At 32.0% G+C, this 16,235-nt stretch overlaps 3 protein-coding genes across 3 annotated transcripts; 2 read left to right on the top strand and 1 right to left on the bottom strand.

Annotated features, from left to right (window-relative positions):
* Positions 1 to 506: 506 nt before the first annotated feature.
* On the bottom strand, positions 507 to 3,045 carry UNE1 (intracellular protein transporter, putative (DUF641)). The gene has a single exon (XM_085705162.1). The coding sequence runs from the start codon at positions 2,373 to 2,375 to the stop codon at positions 768 to 770; it is 1,608 nt and encodes a 535-aa protein (XP_085561288.1). The 5' UTR covers positions 2,376 to 3,045; the 3' UTR covers positions 507 to 767.
* Positions 3,046 to 8,850: 5,805 nt separating this feature from the next.
* LOC146933381 (putative glutathione S-transferase) lies at positions 8,851 to 11,894 on the top strand. Its single transcript, XM_085705171.1, has 2 exons — positions 8,851 to 9,191; positions 11,353 to 11,894. Exons 1-2 carry the CDS (start codon positions 8,877 to 8,879, stop codon positions 11,710 to 11,712), a joined length of 675 nt encoding a protein of 224 aa, XP_085561297.1. The 5' UTR covers positions 8,851 to 8,876; the 3' UTR covers positions 11,713 to 11,894.
* A 1,398-nt stretch (positions 11,895 to 13,292) lies between these two features.
* Positions 13,293 to 15,807, top strand: LOC146933382 (pollen receptor-like kinase 4). The gene is made up of 3 exons (XM_085705172.1): positions 13,293 to 14,046; positions 14,243 to 14,872; positions 15,002 to 15,807. The coding sequence occupies exons 1-3, from the start codon at positions 13,296 to 13,298 to the stop codon at positions 15,613 to 15,615; spliced, it is 1,995 nt and encodes a 664-aa protein (XP_085561298.1). The 5' UTR covers positions 13,293 to 13,295; the 3' UTR covers positions 15,616 to 15,807.
* The last annotated feature ends 428 nt before the right edge of the window (positions 15,808 to 16,235 follow it).

Raw genomic sequence — 16,235 nt, forward strand, 5'->3', positions numbered from 1 at the left:
CGACAATTCCAACAAGGGTTAGAAAATTAAGACCGTTGTTTGTCAAGAAATTGAAGAACTCTATGCAAGATAATGGGTTAGGTAAACTAGCTAATCATAATGCATAGGTATCCGTTATCCAACATATAAGCAAAATGTAGCGCCAAATAAAATGATTAAATAATGTTCTAATAGAATGTGTATTTGACAAACATGTACATCATGATGTTGAAATAGTACTTGATCGATTGAATTAATTGTTTCTCCCATTGGCATTGCATCCCTGGCCCATCATCATGCACATAAGGCAGGCTTAGCCAGCCTCTCTTACTTTCTAACAAATGTCAGATTTCAAATTCAAAACATATCTATGATTACGTATGAACAAGAAAACACTGTTCTCTGGAGGCCATCAAATGCAAGATAAGTTCCACTAGAGACAACAAAACATTACTAAAAAAAAAAATGGTTCACCTTTTATATTGAATGTGAAATTATTATTAAGATCAGGGTTAGAATAGTGTAAGTAAATTAACTCAATAAATAATAGTGTATTATTACGATTTAGGATTATACTTAACAAATGTACATAGAACATAATAAAATGCCTAATTATACATGAATAGTTTAGCATCCATAATTTTTCCTCAAGTAACAATGGACTGCTTATTACATTTAATAAATGTTTTTAAATCAAAACTAACCCTTAGTATATACTTAACAAAAGATTATTATGAGTATAATATACTCATAATATATGGTACAATAACATGAAACACTAATTTCTATTAGCAACTTGTAGAAGAATCCACCAAAGACAGATAAACCTGACTCTGTATCACTGTCTTACCAATGTTGAAACCAGGCACCACCGTGAAAACCACCCGAAACTCGCCGGAATTAGAATCAGTAGAATCCCCTGAACATGAAGTTGAAACTGATTCTTCTGTGACACTTTCCATGTAAACCTCAGAGAACCTAGTATTCTTCTTCACCTGGAAAATGCTAACATCTTCTTGAAATGACAATGCCAAGTAATGCAGTGTCCAAACGCGCTTTGCCATCTCCGCAAAAGCTAAGAAAAAAGCTGAATCTGGATACCCTCCAGAATTCACTAGCTTCCTCTGGTTCAAATTTCCAAACAAAGAACACTCCATTTTAGCATGGACAACTTGATGATATTTGGATTTTAGAAACTTGGTAAAAGATGAGTTTGGATTGTTTTCTAAGTACTGTTTTGGATTCAGAGATTTTAACCTCTTGAATTTGTCAAAATAGTGATTTTGGTGAATATTGTGAAGAGGGTCATTTGAAACAGTGAAATTTGGATAGTTGAAGCTTTCAAACATTGTTATGCAAACAAATGATTCAAAAGCAAAACAACGATGACTTGGTTTGGTGAAAACTGCGTTTGGATGGATGAATTTAACAGCTGCTTCAACATCCCAGTTTGCTGATTCCATTTCTTCAATCATAAGTTTCACAAAACTTCTTATTGATCTCAAAGTATGGTGAAGAAAATAAACAAAGTGAGTATGATTCAACATTGAAAGTTCAAGGTTAACAAAGAGTGACAAAGAAGCATTTGAGTTGAGCTTTTTTTCAAGTGATTTATTGAATGAAATGCACTCATCAAGTTTTTTTCTGAGGGTTGAGATTTGAGAGTCTCTTGCATCAACTTCTCCTTGAAGCTTCTTGATGGTGATTTCATAGGTTTTCATTATGCTTTGTTGTTCTTGAATCTCAGCTAGCATTATAGTAACTTGAGGTGAAAGATCAAGCTCTTTTTTCAAGAACCTTCTTTTCAATTCTGAGATGGCTCTTAGTTCATCCACCACTGCTTGATCAGCTGCTTGTATTGAATCATTGTTGTAAGGATGTTGAGCCATTTGAAGTTCTGCATATGATGCTTTTATGGTGGTAACTCCAGCAAAAAGCCTTGCTATTAGAGCCTCCATAACTGCTTTGTTTCTAACCTTGTTCTTCTGTTGGTGCTTACTATTAGTTTTCATTTGATGATGATGATCTGTGAAAGGATCTTGATCTTCTTTCACTTTGAGATGTGAGTTGAGCATGCAAATACCATTATTTGAAGCAATTTTTGTTGCACTTTTGAGACTAATCACCTTCTGGAATGTCTTTGCAAATTTCTTTGTCCTCTTGTTCATTGCTGATTTTGGTTTCACAGTTTCCATCTTCTCAATTGAAAGAGTTTTTGTTTGAAGTTGAAGCATAAGAAGAGTTAAATTGAGAAAGTAATAAAATTTGAAGGGAAAAAGTTTGTTTGAGCTTATGTGAACAAATCTTTGAAGTAAAAGAAGATTTTGATTAGAAAAGCAGGCACAAATGTTGACTAAAAGATAGAGATAGCTAATGATATTAATATATAATGACATTAAATTATTGAACCTAAGTGGAAAAATTAAGCAAATAGTAGAATTATTAAAGGGCGGGAAAAGAAAAAGTGTAGGACTAGTTTTGCTTTGTGATGATAAATACTCAAAGTAGGCTTGTAGTATAAGAACTTTGACATTGAAGCCATTGATTTTTTTTTCCTTATCTTTCTCTTTAATTTTCCACCTACTAAATTTTTTGGAATAATATACCTCGAGTGCTACCCAGAGAGATGATAATGTGGGACCTATTATGTTACGTGATTGATGATTTTGTTTGTGATCTAATTATGGACCCTACAAAATTATGCAAATAGAACTTGCCAAGAACTGTGAATCTATGATGCTTCACTGTTTGAGAACATTATGAAACAAACACGAAAGACTAGGAATCAAGGAACTTCTGTTTATTTGTTCGTAAACTAGAAGATACTCGCATGTTAATATCTTATGGTTAATTTGGAGAAAACAATGAATGGCTAAGCAAAACATTGTACAGTAATTATGTAAAACAATGAAATATAAATTGTAGACAAGTTTTTTTATTCCTTCTTTTGGCATGCTGTACCACAACAAAAGTTCCAATTCATTATTGCTGTTTCAATTTTCTAGTATCAACGGCTACAATTGGGAATCCTGCAGTTTATGTATATGATAATAAAATTGCCTAGTACTAGTGACTTAGTTTGACGAATATTGACAGTAGAGTACTAGAGTAGATCAGGAAATGCACACTCTCTACAGTGCAGTTGAATAAAGTTTACCATTGTCCTGACTTTATATTACTCCCTCCGTTCCGGAATATCTGACCCATTTTTTAAAAAAAAGTGTCGCAAAATAACTGAACTATTTCAATTTTCAATACAACTTTCATCATTCCCAATACAATATAACTCTAATTAATACTACTTTCATCATTCCCAATACAATATATTTTACTTTCCCTTTTATTTATATATTTTTCTTAATCTGTGTGAAAAACCAAACTGGCTCAGATAAAACGGGACGGAGGGAGTAACACATTAAAATTGGTATAGTTTATATTTGTGGGGGACACTGAGTGTAGTCAGAAACATTATTGTGGTCTTGAAAAGTTTTTTCGGTGCTACTAATCACTTATCAGAACTTATAAGGATAAGCTGTAGCTGCAGAGATGGAGGATGCTGCCTCAGTGCCTTGTTCAATGTACACAACATTTTAAAAGTAATAATTTAAACTTCTTTTAATATTTCTGCATTTTGCAGTTATTATACATACTTACTTATAAGACTATGTGCGATGGTTGTGTTGAACTGGAAATTAAACAAGTAAAAGCAGTCCAATGGTGTGTTTAGAGGCTGTTGAATGGTGAGATGGATGAGAGAGATGATGAAAGGATTCAACACAATTGAAACCTACACCGTGTGCCACGCGTCACTTGATTATTGACTGAAACAGGGAGCGTGCAATACACGCGGGGACAAGGCGCGTGGGCGCTGCAGAGGACGGTGAGAGAGAATGGGTTATGAATAGATAGGGACACGTGGCGAGATATGATTGGCTGTTCGGATTCTTTTTTTTTTAATAATTGGACCTCAATTATTTAGTTGTAAATTAATTTTTTTTTAAAAATAAAAAATACTAAAATTCATGATTTTTTTTCTCTATAAATAGAGACTTGGTTCATTTGATTTGGACACAGAAAAAAAATCAAGTTTTTCATCATCTTCATCTTATTATTATCTTTCTATTAGCAAACTAAGTGAAGTTTTAATCTTATTTTTAGTGAAATGAATCCCAATAATAATCATTTCAACACCCAAAATTATTCTAATTACCCATTTAACTACGAAAATCCCAACAATTATCCAAATCCAAATCAATTTTTCAACCAACGTCCTCAAAACATACATCAAAACGTACCTAATTTTAATTATAATCGATAATTGTAATTTTATGTAATTATAAAAACAAAAATATAAAATTAAATAAGAATAAGAAATACTCCCTCCGTCCCATATTACTTGACCTAGTTGACTATGTCACGTATGCCAATGCACAATTTTAAACTTAAATTTCTTTAATAATCTAGTAGAAAAAATTACGAAAATTGGATATTTTGAAAATATTAATCGAGACGAATCTAACAACATCTTATATGCTATATTTTGTTTTTATATATTAGTAGAAAAATAGAGTCAAAGCATGGTACATGAATAGTGCAAGTATTCTAAATAGGTCAAATAATATGGGACGGAGGGAGTAAAATGTGGTGGGGTAGAGTGTTGAATGAAAAAAACCATTGGAGAGGTTAAAGTTGAATGGGTGTTGAATTAAGAGAGAGAAAATGATGTGGAGTGTTTAGAATTGAAAAAGTGGGTGTTGAAGGGTGTTGAATGAGGTTAACCATTGTAAATGGTCTAAGTACCTAGCAGAAAATGTTGATAGGTGAGTTCATAGTTCCAATTCTGTCCACATTATAGCACGTTTCATGAGTCAGGATCCATTACATTTTTTACTCTGGTGTTAACGAGTGTCTTTTAAATATTTTGGTTGAACTTATTCCTTTCAAAAAAAAAAAAAAAAGAGTACACAAGGAGTCATGTTAACATTTTCCATACAATAATGTAATATTTAGTGGTTTCAATTATTTAATATACATTTTAAAATTCTTCAAAACTATAGTAATAAAGAGAAGAGAGCGAATGAAGAGGATCCAAACCCCATTTCATGGATTCTTGTACTTATTGTTTCAGTTTGCATTCATTTTAAATGAGAAAAAACGAAATATATACATGTGGTGAAATCGTGTGTTTCAACTATAAAAGGGAGACTCTTTACATACATGTTACACACTCGTGAGCAAGACTTAAACAATAAATAAGATAACTAAAAAGCATTTTATCCTTTTTAATAGATTATTAGATTTTGACCTTGTGTTAGATGTTTTGAATTGTTTTTGCAAAATCCTTAAGGCAAATTCTATGGTACATCCAAAAATTTGAGTGTATTGGTACACCAAATCATTAAATTAATAGTTAAATAATAATGAAATGTTATTTACCAAAAACATCGGCGAAAAAATTAATTTTTCTAAATTTTTAAAACTCAAAATAGAGAATTTTGATTATTTTTTACAATAAAATGAAAAAAAAATGAGTATGATTCTTATAAACAATGAAATGATGTTTTTTTCTTACGAAATGGTATTTTCTAAGATATAAATATCAACAAATAGCTCTTAATTTCATAAAAATGATAATTAATTTATAAGTTTTTGAAGTAAGAGTTGGTACACCTTAATTTGCGGATGTACCGTAGTTCCCAATGCTTAATGGTTCGAATCACATTTCAACGAAAAACTACAAATGACGTGGCATATAGTTATTAGGATGGGTCAATGCATTGGTCAAAATCTCACGGGCACAAGCCGAAGCCAACAAACTGAATCCACAAATCACATAGTTAAAATTCGCCATTTTCCTCTTTCACCTCTCGTTATTCTCTCTCACTTTTTACAAGAAAACCTTCCAAAACGACAACGACAACGGTGTAGATCTCAGCTTTCTATAGGAACCCATAGACGCCATAGTTTTCAAATAACGAAACTTCACACTGTCATCGAAAACAACCAGGTGCGCTCACCGCCAAGCCCTACTGCCTGAGTACTTTGCCACCGCAATTGCCAGTTCACCACCCAGTTGAATGTTATAATATGTGTCACACCGATACCGTGCCGACTCACTTGTATATAGAATATAATCATCAAACTTTGTGTTCAATTGGTGCGACATTGCTTTTAAAACTGACTCATGAGTTGCAATTTTGCTTTATGCAAAGATGATATAGTGACAAAGATTATTCTCTTGTCTCAAGATGTCGTCAAGTTGCATGGTATTGCCAAGGGGTCTGTTGTGTACTGATATGTGGTGTGTAGCCATGCAACAGACCCCTCAGCAAGAGATTTAGCATGGGGCTTTGAGTGTTTTGTGTGGATTAGAAATGTGCTTTAAGCAAGAGTGGTTTTAGAAAACTACAGGTGTAAAATTAAATCAAAACAATGAGCGACTTCTTGAAAATCATGTGTAATGCTAAGTTCTGCTAAGTTCCACTGTTAATTTTTTTTTTTAAAGCAAAAGAGTATGGGAGCAAAGGGGTCTCCTGCTGCTTCACCCTAATTATATTAAAAGAAAGATAAAAGTACAAAAAAAAAGAGGGGGGACATAAACCGAAACCCTCCAAGAAACAGCAAAAAGAAAGACCAAAGGAGATAGAGCGAACTAAAATCAAGAGGGACCACAATCCCTTAAAAACTAGCGAGGCGCTCGGTTGGAAGAACCAACCTTGAACCCTTTGCTAGCCTCAGTCACCGGCTTTGACTTTTTCTTTTTTCTTGAAACCACCAATTGAAATTGATGTTCAGCCAATTCATCGATCTCTTCATTCTGAGACATATTAGCCCATGATTCACTTAAGAAATTCATAGCTTGTTGGGCTGCAGTAGGAGCACTGATAATCCCTAAAACTTGCATATCATGAATAACATTTGCATTAAAATTTGACAAGTTAGGGTCCGTCACCACTATGGACTTACCAAGATCTCTCAAAGGAAGTGAGTCTGCAACGCACAGCTCTTCAAGAAGGACAACATCTCTCATAGGCTCTGCTACCACTTTCTCGCACGGCTCTTCAAGAAGGACAACATCGCTGAAAGGCGCAATAACCGTTGTCTCTTTAGACCTAATCATATCAGTAATTAGAGGATCCTCTTCTACAACTTTACTACATCCTCCAGTGTTGTTTGGAGTTGATTCTGTATGAAGTGTGAGAACTCATCTACCTTTTCTACTTTAGAACTTGATGTATTAGGCTTGGCAACATACTGCGTTTTGTTCTTGGGCACAGAAGCTGAACCTTTTGGAGTCTGAAACTTACAATTCTTAACAGAATGTCCAAATATCTGACATGATTACAAAAATTCTCATATTCAACGTCAACATAAAAATCAAAGCCATTCCTTTCAACAAGGATTCTGTCATGTAGGTGAGAGTTTAAATCTACTTCAATTAAAACTCTTGCAAAGTGACCAAAAGTTCTTTTCTTAGTCGCCTCATCAAGGGTCAAAGGATTTCCTAAAGCCCCTGCAATTTCAAACAAAGTTATGGGCTGCCAACATTCACGAGCAAGCCCGTGAATGCGAACCCATGTTTGAGTGGGAAGATTTCACTGTTATGAGAACATACATAAAATACTTACCTTTTAAAATAATAAAAGGGAAGATTTCACAAGTATTAGATTTTTCACATCTCAATGATTTAAATTTAATAGTAAACCTTTAATTTCAAGACAGCCGTGGCAAAAACAAAAGCGAAGAACAAACAATTAAATTCTCACTACTTAGAAATGATAAAAACCCATGTCTAAAATATGAAGGGATGAAAAGAAGCAGTAATTAGACGATCGTGACAATGGCACTGTGGTGTTCGATGGACAAGATATTTGGGGCTACTAGAGTGTTACACAAATGGGGAAGAGATATGGATAGTATCTCATAAAACATAGATGTTTTCAATTTTATTTTCATCAAAGCTAGAAAATTGATCTAGTCTAACAATATTTTTTAATGGTTCACCGATGGGGTGGGAGGCTTATTGATCCTTCATCTTAAAATCCGGTGGTGAGGGCCACATATCTATGTATCACATTTATGTGTGGTAGTAGAAGAGATGTGTAGGTCAACGTATCACCACTCTATGAGAAAATAAAAAAGATATAGTACGTCGACATGTGTCATATTAGTTAATTCTAACTCCATTCCCATTAAAGAAACTCAGCTATAATTTTATATTACAGATAATTTCTTGATTCATATCAAAGATAATTTCTTTTTAGATCTCCAATATAAGTTTCGAAATATTTTATTTATACTCAACATCTAAATAATAGTTGCAGTTTTTTAAAATGTTGACGCACAAGGAGATGAGAATAGTTGCAGTTTTTTAAAATGTTGACGCACAAGGAGATGAGAAGTAATGTTTGCAGATTGCACTGCCTCCAGTATTGAAACGATGCTCTCCAAATTATCCATAAATGAAATATGTTGTAATATATATAAATTTAGGATCTTATTACAATATTTTTTTTAGTTTAGAGATCTACTTTAAATTTTTAAAATAGTTTAGAGACCTTCAAAATAATAAAATCAAAAAGATAATTGTTTAGTCCATTGTCAAGTTGCATCATTTTATTTTTTATCATTTCAAACCTAACCTGGATAACGTTTTTATACAACATTTTTTATACACCATTTTTGTTTTACAAGTAACTTTCCGACTAGAAAATAGAATAAAGTGAAAGACGTGGTTCAATGACATTTAGTCAAAATTGTCGTCTCTACAATATAGAAAATGACATGTGGAAGTTTCAGAAAGTTCAAGAATCAACAATAAACTAACATGGACATGGAAATTATATATCTATATGGAACAACAAAAATTACAAAACATATGAAATGAAACAAAAATTATGAGAAACCAAGATGTGAAGCTGCTTAACTATTTATTGAGTCCAGTTGGTCGTAGAGTTGAATGGGCTCTAAAACTCAAGGGTGTTGAGTATGATTATATAGAAGAAGATATCTTCAACAAAAGTAGTCTCCTTTTGGAAATGAACCCGGTTCATAAGAAAGTTCCAGTTCTTGTTCATGGCCAGAAATCAATTGCAGAGTCACTGATTATTCTTGATTACATTGATGAAACATGGAAGCAATATCCATTGCTGCCTCCTGATCCTTATCAAAGATCTCAGGCTCGCTTTTGGGCTAAGTTATCTGATGAAAAGGTGATAGTTTATTTATTTTTTCTTGGGTTAAATATGTTTTTGGTCCCTATAAATATGTCAACTTTTCATTTTAGTCCTTCTAAAATTTTCCTTCAACTTTTAGTCCCTATAAAATTTTCAATCTTCACTTTTGGTCCCTCTTTTAATGTAAACTCATATGTATAATTCATATTTTTTAATAAAATTTTCCAGAAAAATTCTAAATATTATAAGAATCACTCCAAAAAAAATTTAGAATTTTTTAACAAAACATGAATTTAATATGAATTTTTATATTTTTTACGGTTAAAAATTCATATTTAATTTGTGTTTTGTTAAAAAATTCTAATTTTTTTCAGGAAATTGTTTTAGAATATTTTACACATTTCTGCACAAGTTCATTAAAAAATACATAAATTAAGTTGAAAATAGGGACCAAAAATAGTGATTGAAAATTTTATAGGGACCAAAAGTTGAAGGAAAATTTTAGAGAGACTAAAACGAAAAGTTAACATATTGATGGGGACCAAAAACATATTTAACTCTTTTTTCTTTATGTTGTTCAAATTTAACTAGGCTTATTCTGAGGTTATAAAATACTATGTTTCTTTCAAAGGAAAAAAAAAATTATGTTTTCTTTTTGAGGCAAGAATATTTTTTTGGTGTTAATCATCCGGTTAATAGGGGAAGGAGAGTTCTCTTGAAAGGTAAGTAAATTCTAGTCAATAATTGTTTTATGAACTTAAGTTTTTATGATCAATATGTCTTTAGTGGAACTCATTACTTGAGTACAATTGTTTGGTTAGAGACAAGAATATTTAATGTTACATAGAAGATATACGCAAATCTTAATTTGAAGTTGTATAATTCTATCAATTTTTTTAATAACATAACTTAAAAAACAGCCATCTAATAAATTCAAGAGATACTTTAATTATGAGAAAATATATTAAAAATAAAATATAAATATAGAAGATTTTAATTTTTGTATATTCTCGATGTTAATTATTTCATGCATGCATTCAATCATCTATTGTTACATTATTTAAAGAATATGACAAATTATCCTTTTAATTTTTGTATATTCTCGATGTTAATTATTTCATGCATGCATTCAATCATCTATTGTTACATTATTTAAAGAATATGACAAATTATCCTTATTTATTAATTTTGTTACGTCTGCAGCAATTTAACTTAATTTTTTTTCCCGCTCATTTGCTTTATTAGGTTTGCAATTATTTAACCTAACAAATTCCATCTAAAAAAATGCATCGCACCAATTTCATTCTATCCTCTTGCCTTTTTTTAAATTTTATTAGGTCTGCAGCAACTTAACCTAATAATTGCCCTCTAAAATGCTGTATTAGGTTAGCAGCAATTTAGCCTAACAAATTCCATCTAAAATGCAGCGCATCAGTTTAACCTAACAAATTCCTTCTAAAATGCAGTAATCCCTAATATTTCTGCTCGCTTTTTATTCCTATCATGTTTTGTCATCGTTTGTATATATTTATTGTTTCAGTAGAATTTTTTTTTTTACAATAATTAATGTTAATATTCCTGAAGTCCAATAACTTTAAACCAAATATTCTCATACGTCTTTAAAATTTTATTTTATGGCAAAGTATTATACCTTTTAACATATTATTTTATTTATGATGCAGACTATGAATATTATTTTCTACCACTATAAGCCAAGTATTGATAGCTTATTTAGGTGCGAAACTAAAGTCAATATTTGTTGGTTAAAGGATTTTAACCATTAATATGTTATGTTGTTTAATGAATTTTATTTATGAATTTAAATTATTTCAACCTAATATATTTATGTTTGCCCGAACACAAAAATTTGCTTATAATAATTAACCAGGGCAACGCCGGTTATTTAGACTAGTATAGTTTTAAACGATACGCGATGCAACGATATTCAATTGAATTCACCTTTAAAATAGTTTTATATATATTGACTATGCATACAAGTTAAACTCAACATAGAATAGTTGCCTAATATGTTGATAGAAACAGTACATTATTAAAATTGCATTGAAATGACTGTGCATGTTATTTCTTTTTTTAGTTTTGATTTGTAAGAACTTTATTCGATTGAATGACATATAATTATTCAAATAATTCAATGACTTATATTTCAAAAGCCTATTTTTGTATGTGTAAATTATAGCTTGCACACGGTTCATGGATTGCATTGATTAAGAAAGGTGATGAATGGGAAAAGGCACTAAAGGAGGCAAGAGAAACCATGGAGAAGTTAGAAGAGGAGATAAATGGGAAGAAATTCTTTGGTGGGGACACTATTGGGTACCTTGATCTTGCTCTTGGATGGATCACTTGTTTTCTTCCAATTTGGGAGGAAATTGGGTCAACGCAGGTACTTGACCCACTAAAATGTCCTTCAATCTCTTCATGGAAGATCAATTTTCTGAGCCATCCTATCATCAAGGAGTGCTTGCCACCAAGGGATGAAATGATTCTTTATTGCCATCGTCGCATAAAGGAGTATTCTTCAACTCATCATGGTTAAGTGGTTATTGATTATGCATGCATGTTCGAGTTTCATTTGATTTTCTGGGTAACTTATGTATCATATAGTACTTGGGTTGTGAATTATGTAACGCTAAATAAATTAGTTTAATTTGGAAGCCTTGTAGATGAATGGAAATTATGAAAGATGTGGCAACACTTATGGTGTGCTACCTTGCTTAATTGCTTATGTCTTTGGGGATATATAGTAGACTCAGTTCTTCTCAATGGTCTTCATTGGCTATCCTCTCTTAAATTTTGGTACATTCATCGTAGAAATTGCGACGTAGACTTTATCAATCACCCACAATACTAACGTGTCTGTATATTCGCTTTTCTACTCCATTTAATTAGGTATAAAAAACGATATCAATATTATATCATATACTATTATCAAATATTTTTTGGAAATAAGATTAAAATAAGTTGTCAAATTAACTAATTTTTAATTAATAATTTAAATGGTTAATTGTTCAAATTGACCATATAATATACGTGAAATCTGAAAAAATGATCATCTAAAGAATACAAATTTTAACCATGTAATTTGAGATACTTCATATTTTTTAATGTAGACATAAACTCTAGAAAAGCGACCGAGAGGTCGAGTTTTTTCTATAATTTTTTACAAGCATGTTTAAGACATTAAAATATGGCTTTCCTCATAAAATTCTAATTTTTTTCCAAGCATGTTTTATATTTTTTTTATAATTATGAATTTTTAAAGTGTCAATAACTCAAAATAAAACAACAGAAACGTTAACCTACAAATGGAATTTTGAGCTTTTTTTTTTGTCCTTTGCAAAGATATCTATAAAAATAAATAGAAATGATATACAAAGTTTCATATCATTTTGAAGAAACCCTATTTTCTTTTTTTACCTAAACATGAAAATTGTAATTTTATTTCGAGTAAGCATAAATTTACGGGTCAAATTTTGTTCCCTAATTTTGCTAGCTTGTATAACATCATAAGAATCTCCACTATGAAATTTTAAAGTTTTTAAATGAGGGACAAATAAAAAAGTTGGTGTATATAGCTTCCATTTAAATAAAAAAGAAAATTCTTACTTTAGTTTATTCGTGATTGTATTAGTTCTTTATCTATTTTTAGTCTTTGATAGAATTCATTAGAAAACAAGCAACTACATATACAACCGGTGCTCTGCTCATGATTTTGATGTTATTCATGATGTCCTAATGATATCACATAAGTTTGTTTGTCTAAAATAACTCAACTCGCTAATGGTATCTTAATAACTTAATAAGAACAACAGACAACATTTTCTACATAAACTTGTTATTAAATTATTCTAGATATATCATCCCCTAAAAAATAAATTATTTTAGAGAAGACCAATGTTATAGAAGTATCATCCTCACCAATAACAAGAGAAAACATTGTGTAACGAGGCCACGCCCAAAATATAATAATATAACTATACTGAACAAAATCATATCATTGGAAATTTAGTCCAAACATTCGTAAGCCGGCCTAACCAGCTCATGCTTTGCAGGACCTAAGCAAGACATGGCCTTGTCAATGTCACCCCACAATGTCTTACACATATGTTCATTTCTCAAATGTTAATTCTATTTCATCATTTCTCACATTCTATAATATTCTTCATTCACTTTATAATTATTTCTCATTTCATCATTTTTTTTTTCATCTTAACTCTAATCATGTTTCATGAAAGAGAATACATCTCTATTATCATTCTCTTCATGATAGCCTTTTGTTTCTTACCATCCTCAACAGCAGACACAGATGCTCAAATTCTAGTGAACTTCAAAAGCTTCTTATCCAATGCAGATGCTTTAAACAATTGGAGTAACGATTCTATTAATGTGTGCACATGGACTGGTTTAATATGCATCAATCAAACTATACTTCATGGTTTGAGACTAGAAAATATGGGACTAAGTGGAACAATTAATGTAGACATCCTTATGAAATTGTCCAATTTGAAGAGTTTTAGTGTTATTAACAATAATTTTGAGGGTCCAATGCCTGCATTCAATAAAATTGTGGGATTAAGGGCATTGTTTCTGACCAATAATAAATTCTCTGGTGAAATTCCTGATGATGCTTTTGAAGGGTTAAGATGGCTCAAGAGAGTATTCTTAGCAGAAAATGGATTTAAGGGTCATATTCCTAAATCCCTTGCTCAATTGCCAAGACTTTATGATATTGATTTACATGGAAATAGCTTTGATGGCAATATACCAGATTTTCTACAGAGTGGTTTCAGAGTGTTTAATTTATCTAACAATCAATTGGAGGGTGCAATACCAGAAGGTTTGAGAAATGACGATCCAAGTGTTTTTGCAGGTATGCAATTAGTGTTTTATTTGTTCTTACTTATTACTATAAGAAATTCAACACAAATATCCAAATTTATGCTTAATTTTGAATTTATTCCGACTATAATCAATCTTACAGATTTTCTTGGATTTGGATTGTTACTTTCTTCTTGTACCTAGGAACCATTTTTAGATATGTTTATCTAATATTTCTTGTGCAACAGGCAACAAAGGTCTTTGCGGAAAACCTCTTGTACAGCCCTGCAGCGAAAGCCATAGTGCTCCGCGTGAAGAAGAAAAAGAAAAGGAACCTAAGAAACACCATGTACTTATTAGTATTATTGCATTTGTGGTAGTGCTTATATTGGCTTTGATACTAGCACTTTTGTTCATCCGTTACCGTAGAAAGAAAGCTGCAGAAAAATCAATTTGGAATATGGAGAATGCACAATCACAGTCTCATAACACCAACACCAGTACAGTTTCCACTAGCGACGCCAAATCAATTGTAGTTGAAACCAAGAAAAACAAAGATGAAGATTTGAACTTCGTTACGAACGAAAGGGTTGAGTTTGATTTACAGGACTTGTTAAGGGCCTCAGCTGAGGTTTTAGGAAGTGGAAGTTTTGGATCCACTTACAAGGCTATGGTATTGACAGGACCAGTTGTTGTTGTGAAAAGATTTAAGCACATGAACAAAGTTGGCAAAAAAGAGTTCTATGATCACATGAGAAGGCTTGGAAGGTTGACACATCCTAATCTACTCCCTCTAGTTGCATTCTATTATGGAAAAGAAGAGAAGCTTTTGATACATGATTTTGCAGAAAATGGCAGCTTGGCTAGTCATCTTCACGGTATGATATGCCTACATTAATTCATTTTATAATCTATATCATAAGAAACATCAAATGTAACTAGTACTTTTGATTGTGATTGTGCCAAATTATGCCTCGTGTTTATGTTGATTTGCATTATGAATGCAGGTAGACATTGTGAGTTGGATTGGGCAACACGTTTGAAGATAATCAAAGGAGTAGCTAGAGGTTTGGCTTACCTATACAGAGAGTTTCCGGACGAAAAGTTACCACATGGACATCTAAAATCCTCTAATGTTGTGTTAGACCATTCATTTGAGCCTTTTTTAACTGAGTATGGACTTGTGGAAGTCACTGACTTGAAGCATGCTCAACAGTTCATGGTAGGCTTCAAGTCCCCAGAGGTGAGTCAACATGAAGGGCCGAGCGAAAAGAGCGACGTATGGTGTTTAGGGATACTTATTTTGGAGCTATTGACAGGAAAGTTCCCTGCAAATTACTTAAGGCATGGGAAGGGAGCAAATGAAGATTTGGCAATGTGGGTGGAATCTATAGTGAGGGAAGGGTGGAGTGGAGAAGTGTTGGATAAAAGCATTGGTGGTGGGAGTAGAGGTGAAGAAGGTGAGATGTTGAAGCTGTTGAGGATTGGAATGAGTTGTTGTGAATGGAGTTTGGAGAATAGGTTGGGTTGGAAGGATGCAGTGGCAAAGATTGAGGAGTTGAAAGAAATGGATCATGTAGGGGTTGGAGTTCAAAGTCAAGACTCTGATTTGTCTCTTTGATTCTCACTTGTCTTGCTTCTATATTGTGTGTATATATATGATCATGATAAATGATATTTTTTGCTACAAAATTTATTAAATATGATGTTTTTTGGTTTTTCCATTTATATTTCAAATGCAAGTAAGTTGTTGAAGATAAAAAAAATGTAAGAGAAATAGAAATAAATTTATATAATCTGGGTTATCTTAAAACATTTGTAAGTCCATGTTCTAATCTTAAATTTTAGACCCTCAAAATTTGGGCAAGGAATTTAGTTGTTGAGGGACCGAGAACATCAATCATGGAGCCATTATTGTTGATTCCAAATTGGTGCTCTCTATTCAACTTACCAATGGTCCATTTGTGCTCGCCTTTCACAACAAATTTCGTACTCCAAATACTTTGCGACGCATAACTTGGGTTGTGTCCAAAAGTTTCAAAAAAAGTTTTGGTCCTATTTATAAGCAAATGTCACAACTTTTAAGGATAGTTATTGCTTAAAAGACTTTTTTTACCTCTCATTTAATGTTTGTCTTTTTAATATTAGTTGATGTATTTAATGTTTCACAATATTCTATAAGGGTATATTTGTAAAAATGTTTAAAAAGTTACAACAATTAATGCTGACATTGGTTTTGAT

The sequence above is a fragment of the Medicago sativa genome, chromosome 4 (assembly GCF_051527215.1).
Source record: "Medicago sativa cultivar Bolivia chromosome 4, Bolivia_mono, whole genome shotgun sequence".
NCBI classification, from domain to species: domain Eukaryota; kingdom Viridiplantae; phylum Streptophyta; class Magnoliopsida; order Fabales; family Fabaceae; genus Medicago; species Medicago sativa.